Source organism: Pygocentrus nattereri, chromosome 29, assembly GCF_015220715.1.
Source record: "Pygocentrus nattereri isolate fPygNat1 chromosome 29, fPygNat1.pri, whole genome shotgun sequence".
NCBI classification, from domain to species: domain Eukaryota; kingdom Metazoa; phylum Chordata; class Actinopteri; order Characiformes; family Serrasalmidae; genus Pygocentrus; species Pygocentrus nattereri.
This window is the reverse complement of record NC_051239.1, coordinates 7,490,474-7,515,955: the sequence shown is the minus strand read 5'-3', so window position 1 is coordinate 7,515,955 and position 25,482 is coordinate 7,490,474. Positions and strand designations below refer to the sequence as shown.

Here is a 25,482-nt window from a genome sequence, read left to right as displayed (position 1 = left end):
ACATAATTAAATGGTTGCTAAGCAAAGTAATTGAGTGGTTTAATGTGGTGGTGATAGGAACCAGACGTCTGAAGAGTGATGCCTCTGAAAGCTCCCTTACAGAGAGTTATTACATGAAATGGTTATTAATGTGCTGCTTAATGTCTGAGACATTGTTTATGATAGTTTTGTAATGAGCTTAACGTATGTTTGGATCCCTTTAATAACTTCGTGATGGCGTAGTGGTACGTTCGGGGTGTTGTGCGGCAAAGTAGTCCTGATTATTCTCAGATTTATGACTTAAAATTAAAAATCTGAATTTTTTTCTTATTTTTACCACCGTGAGTATTACACATAGAAACCCAAAGGTCACATAGGTTCACTTGGTTTTGGGTTGTAAATAAATGGGCTATATTTGTGTAGTTGCCCAATGTTATTTCGGTGAAGTGAATTACGGTAAACTAATTAAATTAAATAATTAACCAATTAAATACCTTTAATTAACCACTTCACATCAGACCACGCTGAAAGATTCTGTTTACATCTTAAACATTGACTTATGTGATAATAAAAACGGGTGTGATTCCCCTTTAAGTGCTAAATTGCAGTCGCACACCACTACAGAGGGACTCGGAAATCTTCGTCATATTTCGACAATCTTCGGCTTCGTTTGACGTCGCGCTCGTAAATGAGCGTTATGTTCTCCGGTAAGTTGGCTGGCTAGTGATACTCATCTAAATATCTTACAGTGACTGTTAGAATGGCTTTGTTGGGTTGTTATTATCACTTGTGAAAGCAACGGTTTAATTATTCTGTTTAATCGAGGCTGACTGGCTGGCAGTTTTCAGGTTAAAGAAAACTGTCGGTTATAAAGACGCGTAGTTAGTAAAGTAGCTAGCTAGCTAACATTAGCTTAGCAAGCTGGGCAACTAACGGTAAAAGTTAAAGTAAGTAAAAGTCTGTTTTGCTCTGTTAAAGATCACGTTGAATAGCAGACATATTTCATATATATTTACATTTAAATATGTTCAAAAACGAACCTCAACGCTAAACATCTCGAAAATGTAGCTAGCTAGTTAGCTAGCTGCTAACGTTTACGTTACTCGGCTATTCAACGCCACCCTTAAAAACATGAACCCTCCAGTTTGCCTTTTTGTGCTTAAATGTGTTTTTGCGTGGTGAAATGGTTCTTCATACTAACGGAGAGTGTGTTGTCGAACGGTTCTGTATTTAGCTAGCACCGAAAAGTTCTGCTACTGCTTACGATGTCGGGTTTGTAACAGTAAAATAACCCTTTTTGTTGCTTATAGAACCATATTCAACACGTTCTCCATCAATCTGAAGAACCGTTTCAACATGCAAAGAACCAGGTGGCTCTAGACAGAGCTCATGGTTCATAATAGAACCATTCCCTTTACTAAAGAGCACTTGAAGAACCATTTTCTAAGTCTGTAGCTACTGCTGGTTTGGAATATGAAATAAGAAGTAAACCAGCTTGAATTAGTGATCATTTGTTTGCATAAAAGCATCACCAGTTATCTGCCTCACATGTTCACAGAGTCGAATTCAATCATTCTGTAGTAAATGTTCTTCAGGAGTTTTATATTCTGCTATATTGTGCATCAAATTTGACTGTCAGATGTTTAGAAACTCAGGAGATATCATCATAGCAGAAACGCAGAAAGTACACACGCCCCACACCCCATGTACTCACTATTTCTTCGGTTCCACAGACGAAGATTCTGGTGCATCTGAAGATACTGGTTGATTTGCTCTTGTGACAGTGATCACATGAATTGGCCACTGACTGAATGTGGTTAGGTGAGTAACTTCTGATTTACCCTGGTTAATTATTGGATCTTGCTCCGAGGATGGTGGAGCGCTGGCTGGCCTGGGTGTTATTCCATCCAGGAGGCTGTATGGATGGCTTCAGCTTTCAAAGGTTTGGCAAGTAGTAAACTCCACAAGTGTTTGGAACCTACCTGTTTTCATCTCTAGAGTTCATAAGCAAGAATTCAATGTGGATTGTTATTAGACATAATAAGTGTAGTAAAAACTACTTTCATTCATATCTAGTGAACTATTTAGAAATTCCAGCAATAGCAGTAATCTCACTTCAGTCCACTAAAACAAAAGTGGAGCGGTGCGGTTACAAAAAATGTAATCGTTCATATACTGTTGTTTTAGGCCTGGAAACACTAGAGCCACTTTATTGTTCTTGGGGGCTCATATTCCAGTGTTTATTAGAGTAGATCAGTCATTTGTTTTGCCTTTAAATCACTATCATGTTGATGTCACTTTTCTTTTTTCCTTATTTTCAGCGGTACAGTGAATTCTTATTGCATGTTTTGTGCTGCTTGTCTTCTCTTTGCTGTATTCAAGTACAGACCCCAAACAAGGTGGGACAGGGGCATGTTTACCACTGTATATGTCTTTCCTTTTAACAACACCTGATGATTGATAATAATAATAAACCCATATGAACCGACTGATGCCCCCCTGCACCATAATACACACTGGCTTTTGAACTTCATGTTCATAATAGTTTGGATGGCCCTTTGTTAAAATCTTCTGGCTGCATTTAACAGACTAAAATGGATTTAGACCATTTATTCAGAGCCTGTAATGAACAACTACCAAAATTTAGTACCTGCTTAGTGCTGTAGAAGTAGCTGATTGAATGCCCCTTATTTTATTTATATTTATTTCTCCTGTTCCTTTTTAAAAGTGTATTCTTGCAAACATTGCAAAAAAAGAATTTTACTTACAGCTTTTCAACATATTAAATGTGGCATCACTGGTGCATTTGTACCTGTAATTTTTCCCGTATTGCACTGCCTTTTTTGTTGTTTGTTTAGATGTTGTGGAGTTTGATGCAGGTATGACTGTGTCTGGAGCTTGGTTAGAATATGAGTATCAGCTTGTGGAGATGAGGTTCCACTGGGGGTCCAAAACCACCAATGGATCAGAACACACTCTCAACAAACACAGGTTCCCTATGGAGGTACCCACCCTCATAAGAACATTTTCTTAAGTTCCAAGAACATTCATTCCTTTTCCCTCACATGAGTTTTAACTGTATGCTGCTTGTAGGAATTAACACATTTTTCTTAACAGATGCAAATAGTGGGCGTGGCTCTTGGATTTGCTAATGTGTGGACAGCTTCACATACCAGGTCAGGCTTATTCATGACGGGAGTCTTCATTGATGTAACAGCAAAATTATCAAGTTTTTCTAACAGCAGTCGCTACGTTAGCATTACATTAAACGTTAAGAACATATAGGATTTAAGGATATAAGGTTTAGTTACAATGGTGATTATAAAGATACATAAAAGCAGGGAATAGGTAGAAGACCATGTAACGATGAATGGACTTTTTTGCTAACAATTTTTTATTTATTTATTTGTTTTTTCACAATAACAAATAAACACACCAAAGACAGAATTTAAGACAGAAATGAATTGGACAGGATGAGCACACGATTCAGTTTGAATAAAAAAAAGACTGAATTGTGTAGCATTGAGATGGTATATGGAAATAACAAGCCATTTACACTATTTACACATTGTTAAAGGTGAAAGGTCTTTTTAGAGCTGTAGTGGTGTTTTATGGCTTGTATGATGGTTTATGTCTGAAAACATGCTCTGTTCTCAGATGGGTGATACAGAGAATCTTCCTTTTGATGTCATATCAGATACCATACCCAGCTTGTCTTACCCAGGTTTGCAGGTACACACACAAACACATTTATTAATTACAATTGTAATTATACAGGTGCTGGTCAACGAATTAGAATAATTTGAAATAGTGCAATCATGAAATTCTTTGAATGCATTTTTTGTGCAGAAAGCAAATCAGGTGTTCACCGCACCTGTCCTACTCGTTAGACTAATCACAGAACTCGTTACCTGTAGAAAATTTGCTCAGCTGAGCTTTCCAAAAGGCCCATTTAGGCCATTTAACTGTGACACTGTTGTTTTATTGAATTAGAATAATGGAGAAACCGTTTCATTGAATTAGAATAAATGCTCGAATTTTTGTTTTCTGTGAAGAGTGTTCACTGTGCAGTATAAAGTCAGGGTTGAGTAGAATTTCTAAGTTGTAAAATCAATCATGGGTAAGCAGCGCGACCTCTCAACCGGAATAGTGGCTCAAATTCAAGCCCTTCGCCAACAAGGCTTGACCCAAACTAAAATTGCTGAGCAGCTCGGCATCAGCCAGTCTTCCGTCTGCAAAGCTCTCAAGAAAAACTGCAGCAAGCGCACCAACTGTTCCGGCGTCCGAAAAACTTCTGCTCGCGACAACAAGCAGCTGAGAAAGATCGCAGTCAGCAACCGGTTCAAGTCCACTTCCGAGCTCACCGACTTGTGGAACAAGCAGACCGGCGCTGACGTCTCCAGATCAACCACTTACCGTCGTCTGCGCGAACTCGGCTTCAAATCTCGCGTTCCAGCAGTAAAACCGATGCTGAACAAGAAACAAATGGAGAAACGGCTGAAGTGGGCCAAAGAACACAGCGAGTGGACTGCTGAAGACTGGCAGAAAGTGGTCTTCAGTGACGAATCACGCTTCTGCATCTCCTTCGGTGACCAAGGTCCTCGTGTCTGGCGTCGTGGTGGCGAAACCTACAACCACGAGTGCGTGAAAAGATCCGTCAAGTTTCCCCAGAGCGTTATGGTCTGGGGATGCATGTCCGCTCGAGGTGTAGGGAAACTCTGCTTCCTCAAGAAGACTGTCAATGCTGCCGTATATCAAGATATTCTGGAAACGTTCCTGATTCCGACTGTTGAGGAACAGTTCGGCGAAGAAGACTTCATATTTCAACAGGATCTTGCACCGGCTCATGCGGCAAAGTCGACCAAAGATTGGTTCACTAAAAAACAGCTTGAAGTTTTGGCATGGCCGGCCAACTCGCCAGTACACGCACATGCACACATACAGTAATAGGCAAATGTTTGAACACCACTTGTCTAATTACATATTTTATACATTAACACGTGCTTTACATGTCATGACTTTCTGCAGATTTTAGTGCACAATTACTATTTATTTGCTGAGTTTTACTTATTGGGGGGAAAAAAAGTAAAACATAAAATATGTGCTGTAATTTTGAGGCCACATATTTTCCCAATATGTTAAATATAAGAGCAGCTAAACAGTAATTATGCATTTAAATGTGCAAAGGTTTCTTCTCTGTAGAGGGTATTACGGATGCATCAATACCCCCCCCCTCAAACCAAGTACAAGTACATATTTTTTAGTCTTGCTGATAGTGAGTCCAATACCACAACAAGTAACCTACTTAGAATTATTTGTTTGTGTAATTGAGAGCAGTGTAGCAATTATATCATTAAAATCTAGTTGACGTTAAATGAAGTGCATTAGTTAGATATGCTACTTTAGTTATCTTGGATCGAGTTGTGTTGCAGTGGAGAAGAGCGGGTTTTGCTCCACATTGGAAAAACGCTTCTGTACAGCTGTAAGTAAAGTGCAATTCATAGTTTTGCTCCTCGTCTGTCTCAGCAGAGCCTGCTGCACTGTGTTTGTTCATTAGTATGGTAGCATAAGTCACAGCTGGTATAGAAATGTTTAAAACAGGGAATTTTTTGAATATGAATAAATGAGCCTAGTATTGGCTTAGTATTAGTATTGTGTGTGTATGTGTGTGTGTGTGTATATATATATATATATATATATATATATATATATATATATATATATATATGTGTATGTATGTACATGTATATATTATGTAGCTCAATTTTTTGTGGTGTGTGTGTGTGTGTGTGTATATGTATATATATATATATATATATATATATATATATATATATATATATAATGTATGTCTGTATGTGTGTGTGTGTTAAAGTGTCAATTCAAGCATTTTGTGGCATTTGTTTTAAATAGACCATTCAAATACTGTAAATATTTTTCTTTTCAGTAGTGTTTTTTTTTTTCTGGTGTGTTTCAGATTGTTATTATTTGTGCAGTTTCTCTGCAGACATCTGCAGTTTTCTGTCCAAAATATCTTTGTACATTACTGAGTTTGTGATCCCAACAATGAACGCAACTCACTGACATCACTGTAATAAAAACAGCCCCAGACAGTCACATTGGAATTCTTCTCCGGGCTTTCTCCATGCAAAGAGACCACCATCAGTCTCATATTATGCTAAAAGCTTTTTCTCTAATACAAATATAATTTTAGTCAATATTTTATGAAGGGACCTAATAATGTCATTAAATTATTAAATTGTGAAATTTTCTAACCCTAACCCTCTGCATACTTGAGAAGGCTTAGACACACAAATCTACCACGTCTTCTGGGTTTGTTTCCGTGTTTGTTGTTTCTAAAATATGTTCAGTTCATTTTCTTTTGATCATTTTTAAATGCCTGATGTAGTAATGAGATTCCTGTTTAGGTCTGCTTTGAAGAAAAAAAAACATGCTGGGATTAAATAGAGGACAGCAGTTTTCTTTTGATGTAAATTTTAAATATTAATGGAATGGACATGGATCTGCTAATGACTCAACATTTATTGCAGTTTACAAAATTTCTACAATCATGAAGTTGCAACTATAATAAAATGTTCTTTAAGTCATGAAGTAACATAGAAGAGAACAAAAATACCAAACAATTTGAGGTCTATATCAAGTAAGCAATTAAAGAAGTATTATACATAACAAATTGTATAATTCAAATATGTATTTTAGAAAATATCATTTGTCATGGTTGGTTACAGAACATTTCTCTTAGCCAATGAACATCATTAGTGCCCCTTGTGCCTCACTGCTTTCTGCTTTAAAACAGTTCTACCATCTCTCCGGTCATCTCTGTGGTAGATGTCCTTCAGTGTAGCCAGGCTCATCTCTGCTTCACTGTATAAATGTCTCATAAAATAAATGTAATGGTAAAGATTTTGCTTTGGAATCCCAATGTGATTTCTGTCATCAGCAGCTTACAGTCAGTGTCCTTTAAAGAGTGCTGCGAGGCTAATATAGCAAATAAGTAATGGAAGTTTTATGTACGTAAGTTAGATTTTGTAAACTGCATTTCTGAATCTTTACAGACTGCCTCAAACCAGAATGAGTTGTTGGGTCATTTCAAATAGACTTGCTTATGTGGTTTTTGACACTATATGACAATGTAATTTGTAAAAATTGGCAAAAGCTGTTCAAAGAGCTAAAAACCATAGCACCAGCCACCTTGAAGCCTGAATTGTGTCAGTGGGGCAAAAAAGTATTTAGTCAGCCACGGATTGTGCAAGTTCTCCTACTTAGAAAGATGAGAGGTCTGTAATTTTCATCATAGGTACACTTCAACTATGAGAGACAAAATTAGAAAAAAAATCCAGGAAATCACATTGTAGGATTTTAAAAAAATGTATTTGTAATTTATGGTGGAAAATAAGTATTTGGTCAGCCACAAACAAGCAAGATTTCTGGCTCTCACAGACCTGTAACTTCTTCTTTAAGAAGCTCTTCTGTCCTTCACTCGTTGCCTGTATTAATAGCAGCTATTTGACCTCGTTATCTGTATAAAAGACACCTGTCCACAGCCTCAAACAGTCAGACTCCAAACTCAACCATGGCCAAGACCAAAGAGCTGTCGAAGGACACCAGGAAGAAAATTGTAGACCTGCACCAGGCTGGGAAGAGTGAATCTACAATAGGCAAGCAGGTTGGTGTAAATAAATCAACTGTGGGAGCAATAATCAGAAAATGAATGGAAGACATACAAGACCATTGATAATCTCCCTCGATCTGGGGCCCCATGCAAGATCTCATCAGAGGGGTTCAAAGCCTGCAGTGCCAGGTGTGTCCCCCTGCTTAAGCCAGTACATGTCCAGACCCGTCTGAAGTTTGCCAGAGAGCATATGGATGATCAAGAAGAGGATTGGGAGAATATCATGTGGTCAGATGAAACCAAAATAGAACTTTTTGGTAAAAACTCAACTTGTCGTGTTTGGAGGAAGAAGAATGCTGAGTTGCATCCCAAGAACACCAAACCTGCTGTGAAGCATGGGGGTGGATACATCAGGCTTTAGGGCTGTTTTTCTGCAAAGGGGACAGGACGACTGATCTGTGTTAAGGGAACAATGAACGGGGCCATGTATCGTGAGATTTTAAGCCAAAACCTCCTTCCATCAGTGAGAGCATTGAAGATGGAACGTGGCTGGGTCTTCCAGCATGACAATGATCCCAAACACATGGCTCGGGCGACGAAGGAGTGGCTCCGTAAAAAGCATTTCAAGGAAGTGTCCTGGAGTGGCCTAGCCAGTCTCCAGACCTCAACCCCATAGAAAATTTGTGGAGGGAGTTGAAAGTCTGTGTTGCCCAGCGAGAGCCCCAAAACATCACTGCTCTAGAGGAGATCTGCAGGAGGAATGGGCCAAAATACCAGCTACAGTGTGTGCAAACCTGGTGAAGACTTACAGGAAACGTTTGACCTCCATCATTGCCAACAAAGGTTATGTTACAAAGTATTGAGTTGAACGTTTGTTATTAACCAAATACTTATTTTCCACCATAATTTACAAATAATTTAAAAAAAATTTTTAAATCCTATGAAGGTGATTTCCTGTTTTTTTTTTTTTCTTTTCTCGTTTTGTCTCATAGCTGAAGTGTACCTATGATGAAAATTACAGACCTCTCTCATCTTTCTAAGTAGGAGAACTTGCACAATCAGTGGCTGACTGACTACTTTTTTGCCCCACTGTACCTTGGACCAGACAGTGTGATTTGTGGCATGTGTGTGATGCATGCAGTTTGCACAGGACTAATCAGTGGGGTAGAAGCTTCCATTACTTGTTTAGATTAGCCATGTAACTCTAGTGCAGAACAAAAGAAGCAAACATTAGAAACATGTACCCAACCATGTATTTGCTGATAGACTGTTTTAATAAATGGGGAAGATTGTGTACATAAGATTTTTTTTTGCCAAAATCGCTTTAATACCATCACTACAAATCTTCATTCAGTGTATAGCTAAAGGCATTCTCTGCAGAATATAAGTTCTGAAATTAATTTGTTTTTTTTTTTTTACATTTGTGATTCTGGTTAAATTGCTGCCTTACTTGCTCGATTTTTACTGCCCAGAGGCTTTTTACTGTTCTGTGTAGGGGGTAGCGCTGGAGGTAAAGGCCCCAGAGGTCTCAGAGGTGGCCCTATAGGGTCGCCTCCCCTCAGGAACGTATGTATGCTACTGCCAATGCTGCCACCTCTCTCAGCCACTCGACCTCCCAAGGGCTCTGACATGGAGCGGGGGCCGAGGGCAGGTGGGGGGCAACTTTTTGGAGTGATGGTGGTCAGCGTGCGGCTTAGAGTGCGCCTTCTACTGGCTACAAGAGGTGGAATGGAGAGCGGTTTGTGTTTTTTCCCATTCACTGGTCCAGCCAGGTGGGATCTGGAGCTGGCCTGGGGCGTCATGTGTGTTGTTAATGTTTGTGTGAGTCGTGCCTCCAAGTTTTTCAGCGCCTCTTCTGTTCTGCTTTGTGACTCCAGCTTTAATAAACACAGCTCCTCTCTGACTTCTTTTCTCATGGATTCCAGACTATCCAGCACTTCTTGGAGCAGGGCCACACACACCTCCTCTTTGCTCTTCTCCTGTGTTTCGTGATCCTCTTTGATCACCATAATCTCTTCCTCAGCCTCCAGGGCTGTGGCGACCTCCTCTTCAGCCGAGGCAACCTCATGGCCTGTTACAGGCTCACACACGTCACCTTTACTCCGGTCCAGCTGCCTGGTGACCCGCTGCACCAGCTGCAGCATGCCTGTTCGCCGGGTGTCCAAACTGGTCTGAGCGCAGATCTGACTCCTGACCAGAGAGAAAACTGAGTGGACCTTTGCCTGCTTGACCTCGGCTAGGAACAGAGATGAGCGGTGAAGGTCATATTAACTCTGTTACACATGCATTTTCATTTGAACTTTCACCCAATCATGTTATTACTTCAGCTGCTGCTAATTGGCTACTTTTGTGAGTACTGCTCATTGGTTACTCTGTCTACCGTATAGATGTGTATTTACAGACTGTATCCCATCTGTTGCTGACTTTATCAGCCTGCTTTACCCCTTTCATCACTGTTCAGTTTCTGACCAAAGGACCACTATTGACCAGATATTGTTTGTATGGTGGACCATTCTCAGAATGTATCCCCACAGTGGTTTTACTGTAATTGGTTCACATATCAGTGTCACTAGGATGTTAAGAGTAGAATGCTATGACCACCAATATATATCTAGCCAAGAACAACTCTGTGGTCAGAAACTGACAACAAGATCCAGCAGAGCTGAAGCCCTTAACATGAAGAGCTAACACAACTTGTGCATCATGAAGCTGCAAGCTCTAACTGTAAACACAAGGTGCAAATACAAAAGAGGAGTTTCTAATAAAGTGGCCAGTGAGGGTAATTGTGATTGCTGCTTTTTCCTCAACTTCAGCCGTTAACATTTAGTACCTTTAATTTTATTTCACTGGCTTGGAGCTTTGGCACTTTATTTTGCACCAGAAGAATCCCAAACAGTAAATAACAGCCTAACAAACCTTAGGTGCTATTGTAATAGATGCTAGATGTGTTAATGAGTTCTTGAATCTGATACTTCACTACTCTTATTGCATTGAAACAACCTTTTATTTGAGTATAGGCTTAGGGTAACCCACCTTTGGCTGGGGACTCCGGACACTCTGGCTGACCTTCTTTCTTCTCCACTTGCCACATGTCGCCTTTGAAAGCCATTTGTTCTGTCCCTTGTTCCATGGTTTTCTCCTCTCCTTCACCATCTGCATTGCACCTTTCCTGAGGGCTCGTTGTGTCTTCTTCCGGCTGCTCACTCATGCTACTTTGATGCTGGGAGTTTTTAGCTCTACTTATGCTGCTCTACAAATGATATTCCAAAAGTGAAACTGTTTTAAAGTTCTTGTCCAGCCAGATCTGTTCCAGCGGTGCTCACACTCTTTTCTGTGCTGTTCCTCAGACACCTGATTTTGGTCATAGCTCAGTTTTGACCAAAAATGCAGTTACTTTTTTGCAATCACCTTTTTCTCTGGTCTGTTTCTTTCATCATTTGTTCTCAGGCTCTTTTCTCCTTCGTGTTCACTTGGTTGTTCTTTTTTTCTGTGTTGATCTATCTCGATGACCTCAGAGACTAGCAAAGCTTAATTCCCTTTAGAGGTGCTACCACCCAATCAACACTTTTTTGCACCTCTTATACACTCTGCTCTAGGGAAATACACCCTTACCACATGCTCTTTAACACTTGTTCCCCAAGCGCGCACACACACATGCATGTGTACATATTCGATACAGCCAACTTGTTGTACATGTGTGTCTGGATTTGGACTCATGGGATAGTAAGTAATGCTTACATCGTCCTGCTAATTCACTACATCATCACCACCCGTTATTTTTGCGATTATCACATTTAATATGAAGATTTCTTTCAGTATTGTAGTAATATCTGCTTTTTTCACCCCAAACTGCAAACCTAGTGTTTCCCACAGGCCTGAAATCAACCTGGGAGGCATATTTCATTTAGGCATATGGATATTTGAAGTCATCTTTTCATTTGTTTATTTAATCGAGTTTTCAAGACATCAAATAAGGGAATTTTAAACCTTTTTGTTGCTTGTTTTTAGACTTTACCTTGTAGACATGCTTCAAGTAAAGATTAAAGTTGTGGCAATGACCACAGGGAAAGACAATGAGCTATGCATTAATGACCCTGCGTGTGTTTATTCGTAACAGCATCATTTGTAAAAGTAGGATAAAATGTAAATCGGATATTGTACAAATTGGACAGTGTATATACTTGGGTGACTATCAGTATATCTTTATATACGTTTCATGGTGTGTTAGATATATTTCAAGTATGTAGTCTTTCCAAATTACATTACACTCAAGTAATATGTGTCAAGATACATCATTTATATGTCTAAAACATTTTAGAATACATTTAATATTAATGTTGACATTAATGGATTTTTTAATGTCTATATTCAAACATAGAAGCATAGCCCTTTTCCTTATCTTCTCATAAAGACCCAGCGTATGTTTTTTCTCTGTAGCAGGCATGAACTGTCTGCCATGATCCAGAGGGATGCTCAGTTCACTAATGCAGACGCAAATCCATTCTCTACAGTTACAGCACACCAGAGTAAGAACACATTAGTTAACCACTCATAATGAAGTCCCAAGATTCATGTGGACGTTCTGTGAGAAAACTCATCTGGGAGTTAAAGTACAGAGAGAGAGACAGAGAGTAAAAGACAGAACAGAATGCCGGCGAAAGAGTAAGAGTGTTTACTAGTGTATATGTTGCCTGAATGTTGCAAATGTTGCATATTGTAGTGGCGAGTGGTTTGATTGGGAGGGATTTGGATTGTGGGTTTCAGAATGACTTTGCATTTTCTAGCAACCCATAAACCACCATAAAGGACTCCAGGTTTCTTCTTACAAATAAACTGTGCAACATTTTCCTGGTAAATGTTAAATAACAAGATTCAAAATAGACAAATGTGTGTATTGGAAATTAAGTGGTTAGTGAACGTATTCTGAATTGGTCAATTGATTCTGAATTGGTCACTTAATATTCAATATGTCTAAAAGGTTGGGAACATTAGATTCACTGCATAATGCCAAATAGAAAATCAAAATTGTCTATAATAAAATATAAATAAGCTTTAGGTCTCCAGCTCACATACAATGCAGTGCAGGACAGTATAGGTAAAAATTAGGCCTGCTAGCCAGTAAGAGATGGGAATCGGTACTCCTCCTCCTGTGCACTCCAGATGCACAAACTGCTTTACAGAGCTGTAAAAAATGCCCTAATTTTAAAGTCAGTCAGTGTTCTCACATTAGTTGACATGTTCAGAAGTAGTAGCTGTTTTAGACCTAGGAAAATAAAATTAAAAAGCTGCCTTATTCAATATAATTGAATATACCAAAACTCAGCGGCCACCGTCCATTTACTGAATTTCTGGTCAAAATGATCTTTATGTACAAGATTTTAATTGTCAGAAAAGCGTATATATATATATATATATATATATATATATATATATATATATATATATATATATATATATATATATATATATATATATATATCAGGAAATACAAATATTTTTACTTATGATTACTTTTATTACTTTCATTACAGCTTCCATTCTTTTTGGGAGACTTTGTTTTCAGTTTTAACTTTTACACCTCCAAAGTTTAGTCCTAGAGGTTGGTTGCATTTTCTGTTTCTCACGATCTCAAACACATTCAACAGTGTTGGTCTGGACTCTGGGCTGGTCAGTCCTTTGTTCTGAGTACACCAGCAGCTTCTTTGATTGATTTCTGTTTTTGGCTCTTATTTTCTCAATAAGGGGCTTCTTGACAGCTACACATCCTTTCAGACTCATAGTGTCTTCTCACAGTGGAAGAATGGACTGTGGGTTTTCTCGGATATGAAGCAAAAGTGGAGCTTTTAGTCTTGCATGATTGTTAGGAGCACTGATTTCCTTAGGAATTTTTTGAACTCCAGTTTTGGAAGCCTATTTACCTGTGTTTTTTCCCCTCCTTTATGCAAGTTATTTATCATTTTGACCAAAAATTAAAAATAAAGGGTGGTCTCTGACTTTTGCCTAGTACTGTATATTCAATGCAGGGCTATATGGGTGTTTTGCTTTTTTCCCTAAGCTTCAGATTCAGCAGATAGGGTTTTAAAAATGCTGGAATATTTCTTTTAACAAGTCTCATTTTGTCAAACTGTGTTACATTCCGGTGTCTTGACTTTCGGCAATGTGTATTCTGCAGTTTCTGTAAATATCCTGTGATCCGTTAGGCCTTGTGTCAATTAAAACTAAAAGGAACACATTTCAGTAAAGATACATTAATATATTGCCTTTGGATGGTTTTACGAGTCTTCAGCCATGACTTTCAGCTGTGTTCATTAAGACACATTACATAACACCACCAGTAACCCATTGCATGCATCCGGTGGGTGGGGAGACACCCCCTAGCTGTTCCTGCTCTTTAAATTCTGGATCAGACCAACATTCTGCCTCAAAAAGCAGCCGCAAGACATCGACATGGTAAGAAAGCTTGTTTATTCAGCTTTGAGTTCAGTATATTCTTCATTTTCAGATGAGTCATTTGTTTCAAATCTGCAATCAGCAACTAATCACATTTTCTCTCCCTCTTTTAGACAACTTACACAGACAAAGGTGAAAAGGTATGTGCCTCAGAAACTGCTTCTCTCAGTAAAATGGCTTAGATTTGTAATAATAGGTCTATTATTCAAGTACTCCTCTGCTTGTTTTAATGACAGCCGTGAAGCTCAATTTTGTGTGTCAATAGTTGTAACAATATAAAATAAATAATATATAATAAGTATAAATGAGTTTAATTTAATTATTTTTAAATTATTGAATTATTTTTAAATAAATATATTTTATTATAAAGTATTATTAGATTATTATTTTAAGATGCTTGCTTTTTTACTTATGTTTATTTACATCTCTGCTTCCATTATTTTACCTATTTACTTCACTTTCTCCCTTCAGCACGAGCAGGGCAGGTTCATCTGCTTTGACCACATCACGTTCTGGGTGGGGAATGCCAAACAGGTGGGCTTATTTTCGTGTAAGGTTCTATTTTTTAGCCATTTTGTCCACATCTATCATTCATGCCTTAAACTCATTGAACCTTAGAGGAGTTTCTGTAAAGAAGGATGCTATTGGCTCTCTCGAGGGGTGGAGAAAACCAAGATGCAGCCACAGGACACCATCCTCTCACTAATTTGATCCATATTGGAGCTTTTCTCTTGCTCTCTCTTCTGTTGACCACATGGGGGTGCTATCTCCTTAATCTTGCTGTCTGCTGTTTTGAGAAATGTCTGTACAAGTGCATTGGTCATTTGGGTTGTATGGTGGTGAAAACCTCTAATATATCAGCTAACAGCATGGAGTTGCAAGCAAAGAGGTGGTTCTCCAACCTTTTTTTACTGAGGGTAGTGGGTCCATATAGAACTATGAAAACACAAAGAACCATCTGCATACTTAAAGGGTTCTTTGAGAAAAGGTTTGGATTGACGGAGCATATATTGTATATGGTTCTATGTAGAATCTTTTTGAAAATAGTTCAGCATAGCACCAAAAACAGTTCTGCTGTTCTTAAGATGTCAATCTTGTAACAATAGACAAATCAACCTGACAAACCATTTCGCCATGCAGAGAGCCCTTTAAGTATGCAAGTGGTCCTTTGGGTGTTCAGGGTTCTATTGAGAAACATTGTCTTTACTAAAGAACCCTCAAAGGACCTTTTTTTTTTAAGCGTGCAGACTATCAAAAATTTGGCATAAGATGACAAAATTAATCATTTCTGCTGTTTGATTTAATAGTAACGGATACAGTGAAGATTTAAATGTTATGAACTGTACATAAGGAGTTTTTTTCTACTAATTTTATTCAGTACTTCACATTTTTTGGGATCAGTAAAAAGTTTTTTTTTAATGGCAAATAATATTGTAATGATCTGTTTAGTCATTTTTTGAGACTGCCTTGAGATTTGACCACATTTGAAATATGTGTCACTGGACATTCACTCTTAATGTTGTACAGCTTTCTCAGTCATTTGAGAATCATCTACAGATCTGTTCTTCATTCTGCACACAGTCTAGCATTAGTTCATTTTTACATTTATTTGAAACCTGAGTTCTTGCCTGTTAGAATCATTTTATGCATGTATGAGCAACAAAGTGTGTTATATATTATTGAAAACATTGATTCCACACATTTTGTGTTTTGTGCTTCAGGCAGCTTCTTATTACTGTAATAAACTGGGTTTTGAGCCGCTGGCGTACCGCGGACTGGAGACGGGCAGCCGTGATGTGGTGTCCCATGTGGTCAAGCAGGGAAAGGTGAGGATGCTTTCCCTCAAGCCTGGTACACCCATTTCTGTGTTGCTGTTCTTTTTTGTTAGTTGTGTCTGGAAAGATTGTTTCAGAATGAATCTGTTCTCTTTTCCACTGTAGATTATTTATGTCTTCTCCTCTGCCCTGAATCCTGGCAACAAAGGTAAGTACAAGTTTGTACTTCCACCCACAAAGGTAGGTATTGCTATGTTGGACAAGCTTTACAGAAAAATTACAAAGATACCTGTATTTAAAGAGCATTGTTAGTGTAAATGATACGTATTTTGTATGGCTATGATCGGTCTCACATTTAAATAAGTGTGTGTAGGTTTCTTGTAGTATAGTCAAGCTGACATTAGCTAAGTTTGCTAACAGTGCATAGATACAGCAATATTTTATAAATATCCACCCAGGGCCATTTCTGAATACTTGAGGGCCAAAGCTACATCCTGCTGTAGGAGCTCCACACCCTGCTGCCCCATGCATAATCTTTTGTATGTAAGAATAGAACAAAATCACTGTTTGATAAAGTTTGATAAAGACATTATGTAAGAACATCTTTGAATTCATTGTCGTTTTTGGACATTAAAGGACCATATCGGGGAAAACTGAATTTAGCTCACTTTTTAGGAATAAGAGAGTTTGGTATGCTATTGTTAACGTCACTCCCCAGTCCAAAACTAAGCTGCAAGAACAGCCTGTTTTGAATGGACTGTTTTTGTGATATCACGAAAACCACCTTATTTACGTAAATTTTACGTTATAGTATTTAAGCTCCACCTATTCTCCTTGAAGTTATAAGAAGTGTTTCTGCCTTGACTGCTTTTTGAGTGGAGCACAATACAGAACCGAGATCATTTATTTATAATAAGCTTAAAGTCTCAGCAACCAAAACAATATTCGGTGGGATAAAGAGGTTGGAAATGTTCATGCAACAATGAATTATGACTCTTTTTGATTAATATAACCACACGTTATAAGTGAAATAAAATACAAGAAAAATGGGGGATATGGGTCCTTTAAATGTATTTGTAAAACCACATTCTAGGGCCCCTATATTCACCTTAATAGCATAGCGTTTTAACCTGGAAATTCACCATTGTGTACCATTTATAGCAACTCTATACCATTTGTGCTACAGAGATTTTTGACATTGCTAGTCCAACCTAGCAACACCTCTACACAAGAATGTATGAATAGGTCATTGAAGGTTTTCTTATAAAAATTTCTGATCAGAGATGGGGGAACACCTGGTGAAACATGGAGATGGTGTCAAAGATGTTGCCTTCACTGTACAGGACTGTGATTTCCTCGTGCAGGTAAGCATTTCAGGTTGTGTGCATGTCTTTCTGCTTCACCTTACTTTAGAACTGACTTTCAGTTCTGTTTAATTCATGTTTATTGTCTTTATACATTTACATTTGAGTATTTACACAGTGTAACATGCTCTACATCTCACCTGTGTTCAGACTGATGTCTCTCTGCTCTTGTTGGTTGAAATTCTGATTTGTGTTGATGGACACATCTTAGGAATCACTGGACAAAATGTGACATTAGAAATTGCACAGAAATGTAACCCCTACCACAGAAGCAAGCCAGAATTTATAGCATGCTGGTGTTTTTATGGTTGTGATTATGCAGAAAGCCCGGGAACAAGGTGCTGTCATCGTCAAGGAACCTCATGTCCTGGAAGATAAGTTTGGCAAGGTGAAACTGGCAGTGCTGCAGACAGTAAGTATCATGTCTTCATGGATATTAGAATATTTCAATGTATGCATGTTTTTGAAAAGAAGTCCATAAATACTTGAGAACTCCGCTTGTTATTCAGCTATTAATCGTAAAGCTTATTGTTATAGTAAGTACTATGAATAGACCAAGTTATGTATCTATGAAAGTAAATGAAAAATGTGGACCTTTAGGATTTTAAATGCAGTCTGTTTGTGTATTCTTATATTAACACAATCAGTCCTTTTAGGTTTTTATCAGCACCACTGCTCTGCTCTGATTTCTTTTTGCATTTCTTGTCTTATTTAAATATCTGGTTTCTCTGTTTTCAGTATGGGGACACTACCCACACGCTGGTGGAGAGGGAGGGTTATACTGGACTTTTTCTACCTGGGTTCCACACTCCTCTGTTTCGTGATCCTCTTTTGGATCAGCTGTGAGTGAGAAGGGATCAATACTTAACATGAACCAAGTTAACAGAGAATTGTCACTTGCTACAGTCTTTTGCTAATTAACGCCACTCCTTTATAAGTGATACTTTTTTTTAATCCCACAAACGGGAAATTCCACCTCCGCATTTAACCCATCTGTGAAGTGAAACACCACATACACACTAGTGAATACACACACACTAGGGGGCAGTGAGCACACTTGCCCGGAGCGGTGGCAGCCCTATCCACAGCGCCCGGGGAGCAGTTGGGGGTTAGGTATCTTGCTTAAGGACACCTCAGTCATGGACTGTCAGCTCCAGGGATTGAACCGGCAACCTTCCGGTCACAGGGCCAGTTCCCTAACCTCCAGCCCACGACTGCCCCCAATATATATTATATTATACATATATATGCTTTATATATCTTTGCAACAATACTGCTTTCTGGAAGTGTGATTTTTTTTTTTTTTCTAAGGCCGAGTGGCAAGCTGGAGTTCATCGACCATGTGGTGGGAAACCAGCCCGATGATGAGATGGTGCCAGTGGTGGAATGGTGAGAAAGCTGCTGTAGCACGTTGTTTTATTGAATTTATTTCTTAAGTGATCTAACAAAACAAAGTAACTTAGGTTAAAAACCTTGACCAAGTGTCGTAAAACCTGCACAGGAGCTTCTTCTAGTACATCCAGCATCAATGAGTACGGAAACAAATTTTTTAGACTGTATTCTCCTTGAGTGAATGTCTGTCTGTCTGTCTGCCCTGCGACGGACTGGCAACCTGTAAAGGGTGTATCCTGCCTTCCGCCCGCTGACTGCTGTGATGGGCTCCAGCACACCCCCTCACGACCCAGCGGCTTAGAAGATGTGTTATTCCAGAAATGACCATTAAAAATACAAATAAAAAGAATTAGAAACTAAATGTGAATGGTTAAAGTGGAACTGGGTACAAATTGTATCATTTGAGAATATTCAGAGAAGTATAAACGCGTCCAAATTGTACTTAAATACGTGCCGCTGAGTAAATGGAGCTAGTTACTGGTAGCAGTCATGTTACAGACAGGTGGGAAGGTGACTAGGGCACCAAAGCAGTGTGTGAAATGTTGTTAGTGTTAAACTCATAAACAAAAGCTGCTGACAGGTACAGCAGAGGCTGGGTCTCAGAGGGGAAACTCCCTATCCACTCGTGACCAATCAGAACACAGTTTGCACTCCACCCCAGGGTCCAGCTGTTTCTGTGGTGAGGACAAAATGCTGTAGAAGGTTCTTGTGCTTTGTAGAAGGAAGGAAAGAGAAATAGGGAGGTGGCTGCGTTTTGTGGAATGGTAGTGGCTGCCGCTGTATTTTGTAAATTGAGGCACCGGTTTGGCACTAGAATAAATGAAGCCATGACTCAGCATCAGCCTGCATCTGGAGGCAGTTAGGGGTGGTGAATGGAGGTACTCTATTAAACAGGCATCCCAACAGCAATTATCTGAGTACAGAGGAATGGGCCAGTAGGGGGGCTTTTGTGTATGGGGTCTTGCTGCCACAAGAACTTCAGTTAACCATTTTAATCTAGGCTATTGTTCAGTTATTACACTTAAAACTTGCAGATATTAAAAATCTTATTCAGATTCAGATAATGAACTATTTTTAGTTAGCTATAACTTAACTATAATTGATTAACTACAAGAAATAATTTGGTAACTGCTTTGTAAATTATGTAGTTATGTGGGTGTATGTGATGTCAGTGACCAAAATATTACTATAGTTTAATGGTCAGTCTTATATTGGAGCTACAGCTGATAATTAAAACTGAAAACTTGCTGTCTTATTTTTTTTCATGCACACAGTGATGCACATGTAGCCAGTAGAGGTCAAGGTTACTGAAATGGAGACTAGAAGACAATAGAGCCGTGTCCGAAATGGTTCCTTAATCATTTTATCCTACATTAGAACTTCTGGATCAGTATACAGAGCACTATTATAGGGAACAGAATTTGTGGTGGTAGTAAACGATTTCGGATACTACGTTGTGCATGTTTGCTCATTACTGTGCGACAGCAGATTCCGTCTCATAAACGCTATAAACTTAAGGCCCCTAGTCCAGTATAACCGCTGACTTTGACGACTGGTGAAGCTGATATTTGGCCCTACCCGTTATATATCTGGCTTTAAGGGGAATTTAATAAATATTATTGACATAACGAAGTTATTCAGAGTGGTTTTATGTGAAGTAGTTCATTGTAGAGAAAATTACAGATTCTGTGTGCAGTGGTGGTGATTGGAACCAGGTGTCTCAATGTCTACCCCACAAATACAGGCATTTTATTGACCATCCAAAACCACCAGTGAACCTACACGTCTTCTGAGATTTTATATGTAATGTTCATGATAAAAATTTTAAAGTTTCCTTTTTGCTCTGAGTGTACATCTCCACAATGGCTGGATTTTTAAAAAGCACATTTAGGCCAAAGCCTTAACACCAAATTATTGTTTGTTAACTGTCTATGATGGAGCTTTCAGAGGCATTTAACTCTTCAGACATCTGGTTCCTATCACGACCACTGTGAGTAATTCTGACATGATAGTTTCTCTAGAGCAGAGCATTTCACACCAAACCACTCTGAATGACTTTGTTTACATCTTAAAGATGTAACTATTTAGACGATTAAAAAATAAACACACGAGGACCATGGCTTAACTACGTGTGTGTATGTGTCTGTGTGGACAGGTACCGGAGGAACCTGCTGTTCCACAGGTTCTGGTCTGTAGATGATAAGCAGCTGCAGACTGAATTCAGCGCTTTGCGCTCCATAGTGGTGGCCAACTATGAGGAGACAGTGAAGATGCCCATTAATGAGCCAGCCATAGGAAAACGCAAGTCCCAGATCCAGGCAAGGACACACATACGTACACACACAGACATCTATCCATATGAGTACATATACATGTACAGTTGTATATAAACATTTGGGTGCCCCTGGTCAAATGACATTTTGCTGAACTTTGTGAAAATAAATGGACATATCCTCTACAGATTGTAATGCACGCTGTTTATTTGCTGAATTAAAACTTTTACGTTCAGCTGTGCATACATCAGTATGCACATACACCTCTGTGAACACACGGAGATATTTAACATACATATGCACACGCACATGTTCATTTGAATTTAAAAACACGGGTGGGAGGGCGCATGCATTTGTATGCTAGTTCTCTCAGTAAGTTTCACTTTCAGAGGTCCCACAACGTATTTGGACATTTGGACCTCTGACAAAATGTAAAGAACTTGTTTAGGTTCTCTCTAATAGACAAATACAAGCACACATCAACACCCACACAAACACACACATACAAAGTTTCCTGTCAGTCATCTCCTCTTTGCGTGTGTGTGTGTGTGTGCACAGGAGTATGTGGAGTACTATGGCAGTGCAGGGGTCCAGCACATTGCCATGAACACCAGCAACATTATAGAAGCTGTGAGTAACACCAGATGTCCACTCAACTGGAATCAGAATCACATAGACATACATTCATACACACACTCACACCTAGGGGCAATTGCCCTCACTGCATGTCTATGGACTGGGGGAGGAAACCCATACTGAAATAGGGAGAACTCCACACAGAAAGGACCCTGGTCACCCAGCCAGAAATATAGAGAAAATCAATGTGATAGATAAATAATAAAGACCGTAATAATAAATAAGTGATATTAAGATTATGCTTTTTATATTTTTTATAAAATATTATAAAAATGTCATCCTGTGATGCGTGCTCACGCTTGCCCTTCTCTGTAGATCCGAAATCTGAAGGAGCGTGGCATGGAGTTCATGAGTGTACCTGAAACCTACTACCAGCAGCTCCGGGAGAAACTGAAGCATTCAAAGGTCAAAATCTCTGAGGACATGAATATCCTGGAGGTGGGCGGTTGATATAAAATCTATTACTTTTATTTTTAATTTGTTCTGCTCTTTTATGCACATTTGGGTGACCACCATGTCTGAATTATACTGTGTGTACCTTTTATTATTTATATGTGGCAGATAAGTCCTTGAACCTGGAATTCAGTTGTGTGCAAATACAGCCTGTGAATATTGTTTTCTTAATTAATTGTGTAATCGTGTTTTGTGTAGGAGCTGAAGATTTTGGTGGATTATGATGACAACGGCTACCTTCTCCAAATCTTCACCAAACCTGTCCAGGACAGGCCCACCGTGTTCCTGGAAGTTATTCAGAGACACAACCACCAGGTGAGTTCTGACATGTCAAAGCCCTTAAGCTTCTCCCTAAAGACTTCACAGATTAAGTGTGTTCAGTCCGTCTGGGGACATTTAATGGAGAGCTTGTTCTTAACCATTGAGATCACAAGAGCACATAACAAATGCAGTCAGCAGTTACAAATCCTATTAAATATCTACACGCTTAAAGGAGATTGATTCAAGGGTTCTTTAGTAAAAGTAATGGTTCTACTTAGAGCCATGAGTTCTACATAGAACCATTTCATTCTTTCAAGGTTCTTTGCATGGTGAAATAGTTCTTCAGATTGGTGAAGAAAGTGTTGTATATGGTTCTTTATAGCACCAAAAGGGTTCTTCCATTGTTACAAGCATGACATTCTAACAGCGGAACCCCATTTGGTGCCATATACACACTTAAAGATGATTCTTCAAAGATTCTTTAGTAAAAAAAAAAAAAGTTTTTGTATAGAACCATGAACACTCAAAGATCCCTTTGCATCATAAAAGGGTTCTTCAGATTGATGGAGAATGTGCCATAGAAGGGTTCTATAGAGCACCAAAAATGGGTTTTACTATTGTGATGTCAAGTTTGTAACAAAAAAAAGAAATCTTTTTGATGCTATGTAGAACCCTTCAAAAAGTTTTATATAGAACCATCTTCCATATTCCATCAATCTGAAGAACCATTTCACGATGCAAAAAACCCTTTAATCATGCAAAGGATTCTTTGAGTAAATAGAACCATTGCCTTTACTAAAGAACCCTGGTCGAGGCATCTTTTTAAGTGTGTATATGACACCAAAAAGGGTTCTGCTGGATTCTTCTTGGTGCCATGTAGAACCACATGTAACATTCTATTCTCCATCAGTCTGAGGAACCATTTCACCATGCAAAGAACTAGGTAAGCATGAAATGGTTTTATACAGAACTCGTGGTTCTAAATAGGACCTTTGCCTTTACTAAAGAACCCATGAGTAACCATCACTTATGTGTGTAGGTATTTAGTAAGGGGATAGGCTCTTGCCTCAAGTGGAGGAGTTCAAGTATCTCGGGGTCTTGTTCACGAGTGATGGTACAAGGGAGTGGGAGATTGACAGGCGGATTGGTGCTGGGTCAGCAGTGATGCGGGCTCTTTACCCGTCTGTTGTGGTAAAGAAAGAGCTGAGCCATAAGGCAAGGCTCTCGATTTACCGGTCGATCTACGTTCCCACCCTCACCTATGGTCATGAGCTTTGGGTAATGACCGAAAGAATGAGATCGCGAATACAAGTGGCTGAAATGATTTTCCTCCGCAGGGTGTCTGGACTCTCCCTTAGAGATAGGGTGAGAAGTTCAGTCATCCGGGAGGGACTCGGAGTAGAGCCACTGCTTCTCCACGTCGAGAGGAGCCAGCTGAGGTGGTTCGGGCATCTGGTTAGGATGCCTCCTGGACGCCTCCCTCGGGAGGTGTCACAGGCGAGTCCACCTGGGAGGAGACCCCGGGGAAGACCCAGGACACGCTGGCGTGACTATCGCCCAGGTGGCCTGGGAGCGCCTTGGAATCCCCCTTGGAGAGCTGGTGGAAGTGGCTGGGGAAAGGGAGGTCTGGGCTTCATTGCTTAGGATGCTGCCCCCGCGACCCGAACCCCGGAGAAGCGGAAGATAATGGATGGATGGATGGATGGATGGATGGATGGATGGATGGATGGATGGATGGTATTTAGTAGGATGTGTAACTGCTGGCTGCATTTGATGTGATTGTGCGCTTAAAAGTATTTTTGTTCCGTTGTTCTGTTTTATATGATATGATATGATATATGATGTCACTGTTCTGTGTGTGCAGGGATTTGGTGCAGGAAATTTCAAGTCCTTGTTTGAGGCGATTGAGGTGGATCAGGACGCCAGAGGGAACCTTACTGTCCTGACTCCTAATGGAACCACTGAGGAAATCTGAATCACACTGCATTTAGACAGAAGAAGGGAAAAGCAAGCCAGTATTTCATTGTTTGCAGATCTAACCAGTTGAGTTTTACAGATGTTGCCCAGTTTATTCCACAGTCTGCTTTGTGTCCGTGCTTCTGCTGTGTTCTCTGTACGGCGAAGGGCCTTAACGGTTTGCTCCGGCGCTCGTTCATCATGCAAGAAGTTGAGAGTTCGAGGCCCGCGTTTTCCAGTGCATCTCAACGCTTAATGGGTGGGAAGTTTGTTCCAGCTACAAAACCTCTGTATTTATGATACAGCTTGGCTTTCATAAGGATTGCTGAAAACACGTACGACCCATCTGAAAACCAGAAAACTGCATCTGCATTTGGGAGCTTCCAACCCAACTTGGTAGCTAAACTGCTTCTGAACACTTTCCTTAACCTTTTTATATTACCTTCATTAACGAGCCAGGCGGTTTAAGCACGATCGCTGTTCTCGTTTAAGAGGTTTGAAACATAAGAGATGCAGTTAAAGCTTCAAATTAAAGTTTCGCTACTGTCCAAAACTTTAAAAAGTAGTGGAACTTAAAATTTGGGGCTAAACTTCAGTTTACGTGCTTAATCCGGCTGAAAGGAGCGCTCCACCAATTTTTCAAAATTTCAAAGTGAAACAGTGGTTTGGTGTGAAACCAGAGAAGCTTAAGCTAGTGGTGGTGATAGGAATCAAATGATTACATTTCATTACATGAAATGATTATGAATACATTGCGCAACTCCTGAGACATTATTTTATGATAGTTTTGATAAAGTTTAGGCCTAAAATGTTTTGTTAATCCATTTATTTTCATTCCTTTCCACTGTTTTCCCATCGGCGTTACATATAAACACCGAGAAGACACGTGTGTTCACTGGTGGTTTTGGACAGTAAAGAAAGTTGATGGTTCCCATCACCACTACTGTAAAGAAATTGGAGTCTCTACAGTAAACCACTTCACATCAGACCACTCTGGATGTCTGTTTACAGCTTTATTTTGGGATTGCAACAGAATTGTTCCCACTTTTATTGAATTTTTTTTAATTCGGTGGAATTTCCCTTTAAGGTCAAGGAAACATGCCAAATTTCGAGGTGTAACGTTAGCCTAACATACAATAAAAGGAATAACTTCATAATTTCTGTTTAAATGGAGTGATATTGATATGAGCACCCTTGTTCTGTGTGATCAATGAACCTTTACAATTTAATGAAATTAAAGAGAAGAAGCGTTAATCGCGAAAACTGGTCTCTTGTTTAAAACCCGTCTGTATCGCTGTGATGCTCACCAA

At 39.3% G+C, this 25,482-nt stretch overlaps 2 protein-coding genes across 2 annotated transcripts; both read left to right on the top strand.

Moving 5' to 3' along the window:
* The first annotated feature begins 667 nt into the window (after positions 1 to 667).
* LOC108441906 (carbonic anhydrase 7-like) lies at positions 668 to 4,071 on the top strand. Its single transcript, XM_037536004.1, has 6 exons — positions 668 to 686; positions 1,713 to 1,800; positions 2,838 to 2,983; positions 3,097 to 3,155; positions 3,637 to 3,711; positions 4,035 to 4,071. The coding sequence occupies exons 2-6, from the start codon at positions 1,791 to 1,793 to the stop codon at positions 4,069 to 4,071; spliced, it is 327 nt and encodes a 108-aa protein (XP_037391901.1). The 5' UTR covers positions 668 to 686; positions 1,713 to 1,790.
* Positions 4,072 to 13,957: 9,886 nt separating this feature from the next.
* Positions 13,958 to 25,426, top strand: hpdb (4-hydroxyphenylpyruvate dioxygenase b). The gene is made up of 14 exons (XM_017721675.2): positions 13,958 to 14,062; positions 14,176 to 14,202; positions 14,534 to 14,596; positions 15,784 to 15,888; positions 16,003 to 16,045; positions 17,119 to 17,201; positions 17,524 to 17,613; positions 17,940 to 18,043; positions 18,513 to 18,590; positions 20,749 to 20,911; positions 21,425 to 21,496; positions 21,818 to 21,940; positions 22,154 to 22,270; positions 24,081 to 25,426. The coding sequence occupies exons 1-14, from the start codon at positions 14,060 to 14,062 to the stop codon at positions 24,189 to 24,191; spliced, it is 1,182 nt and encodes a 393-aa protein (XP_017577164.1). The 5' UTR covers positions 13,958 to 14,059; the 3' UTR covers positions 24,192 to 25,426.
* The last annotated feature ends 56 nt before the right edge of the window (positions 25,427 to 25,482 follow it).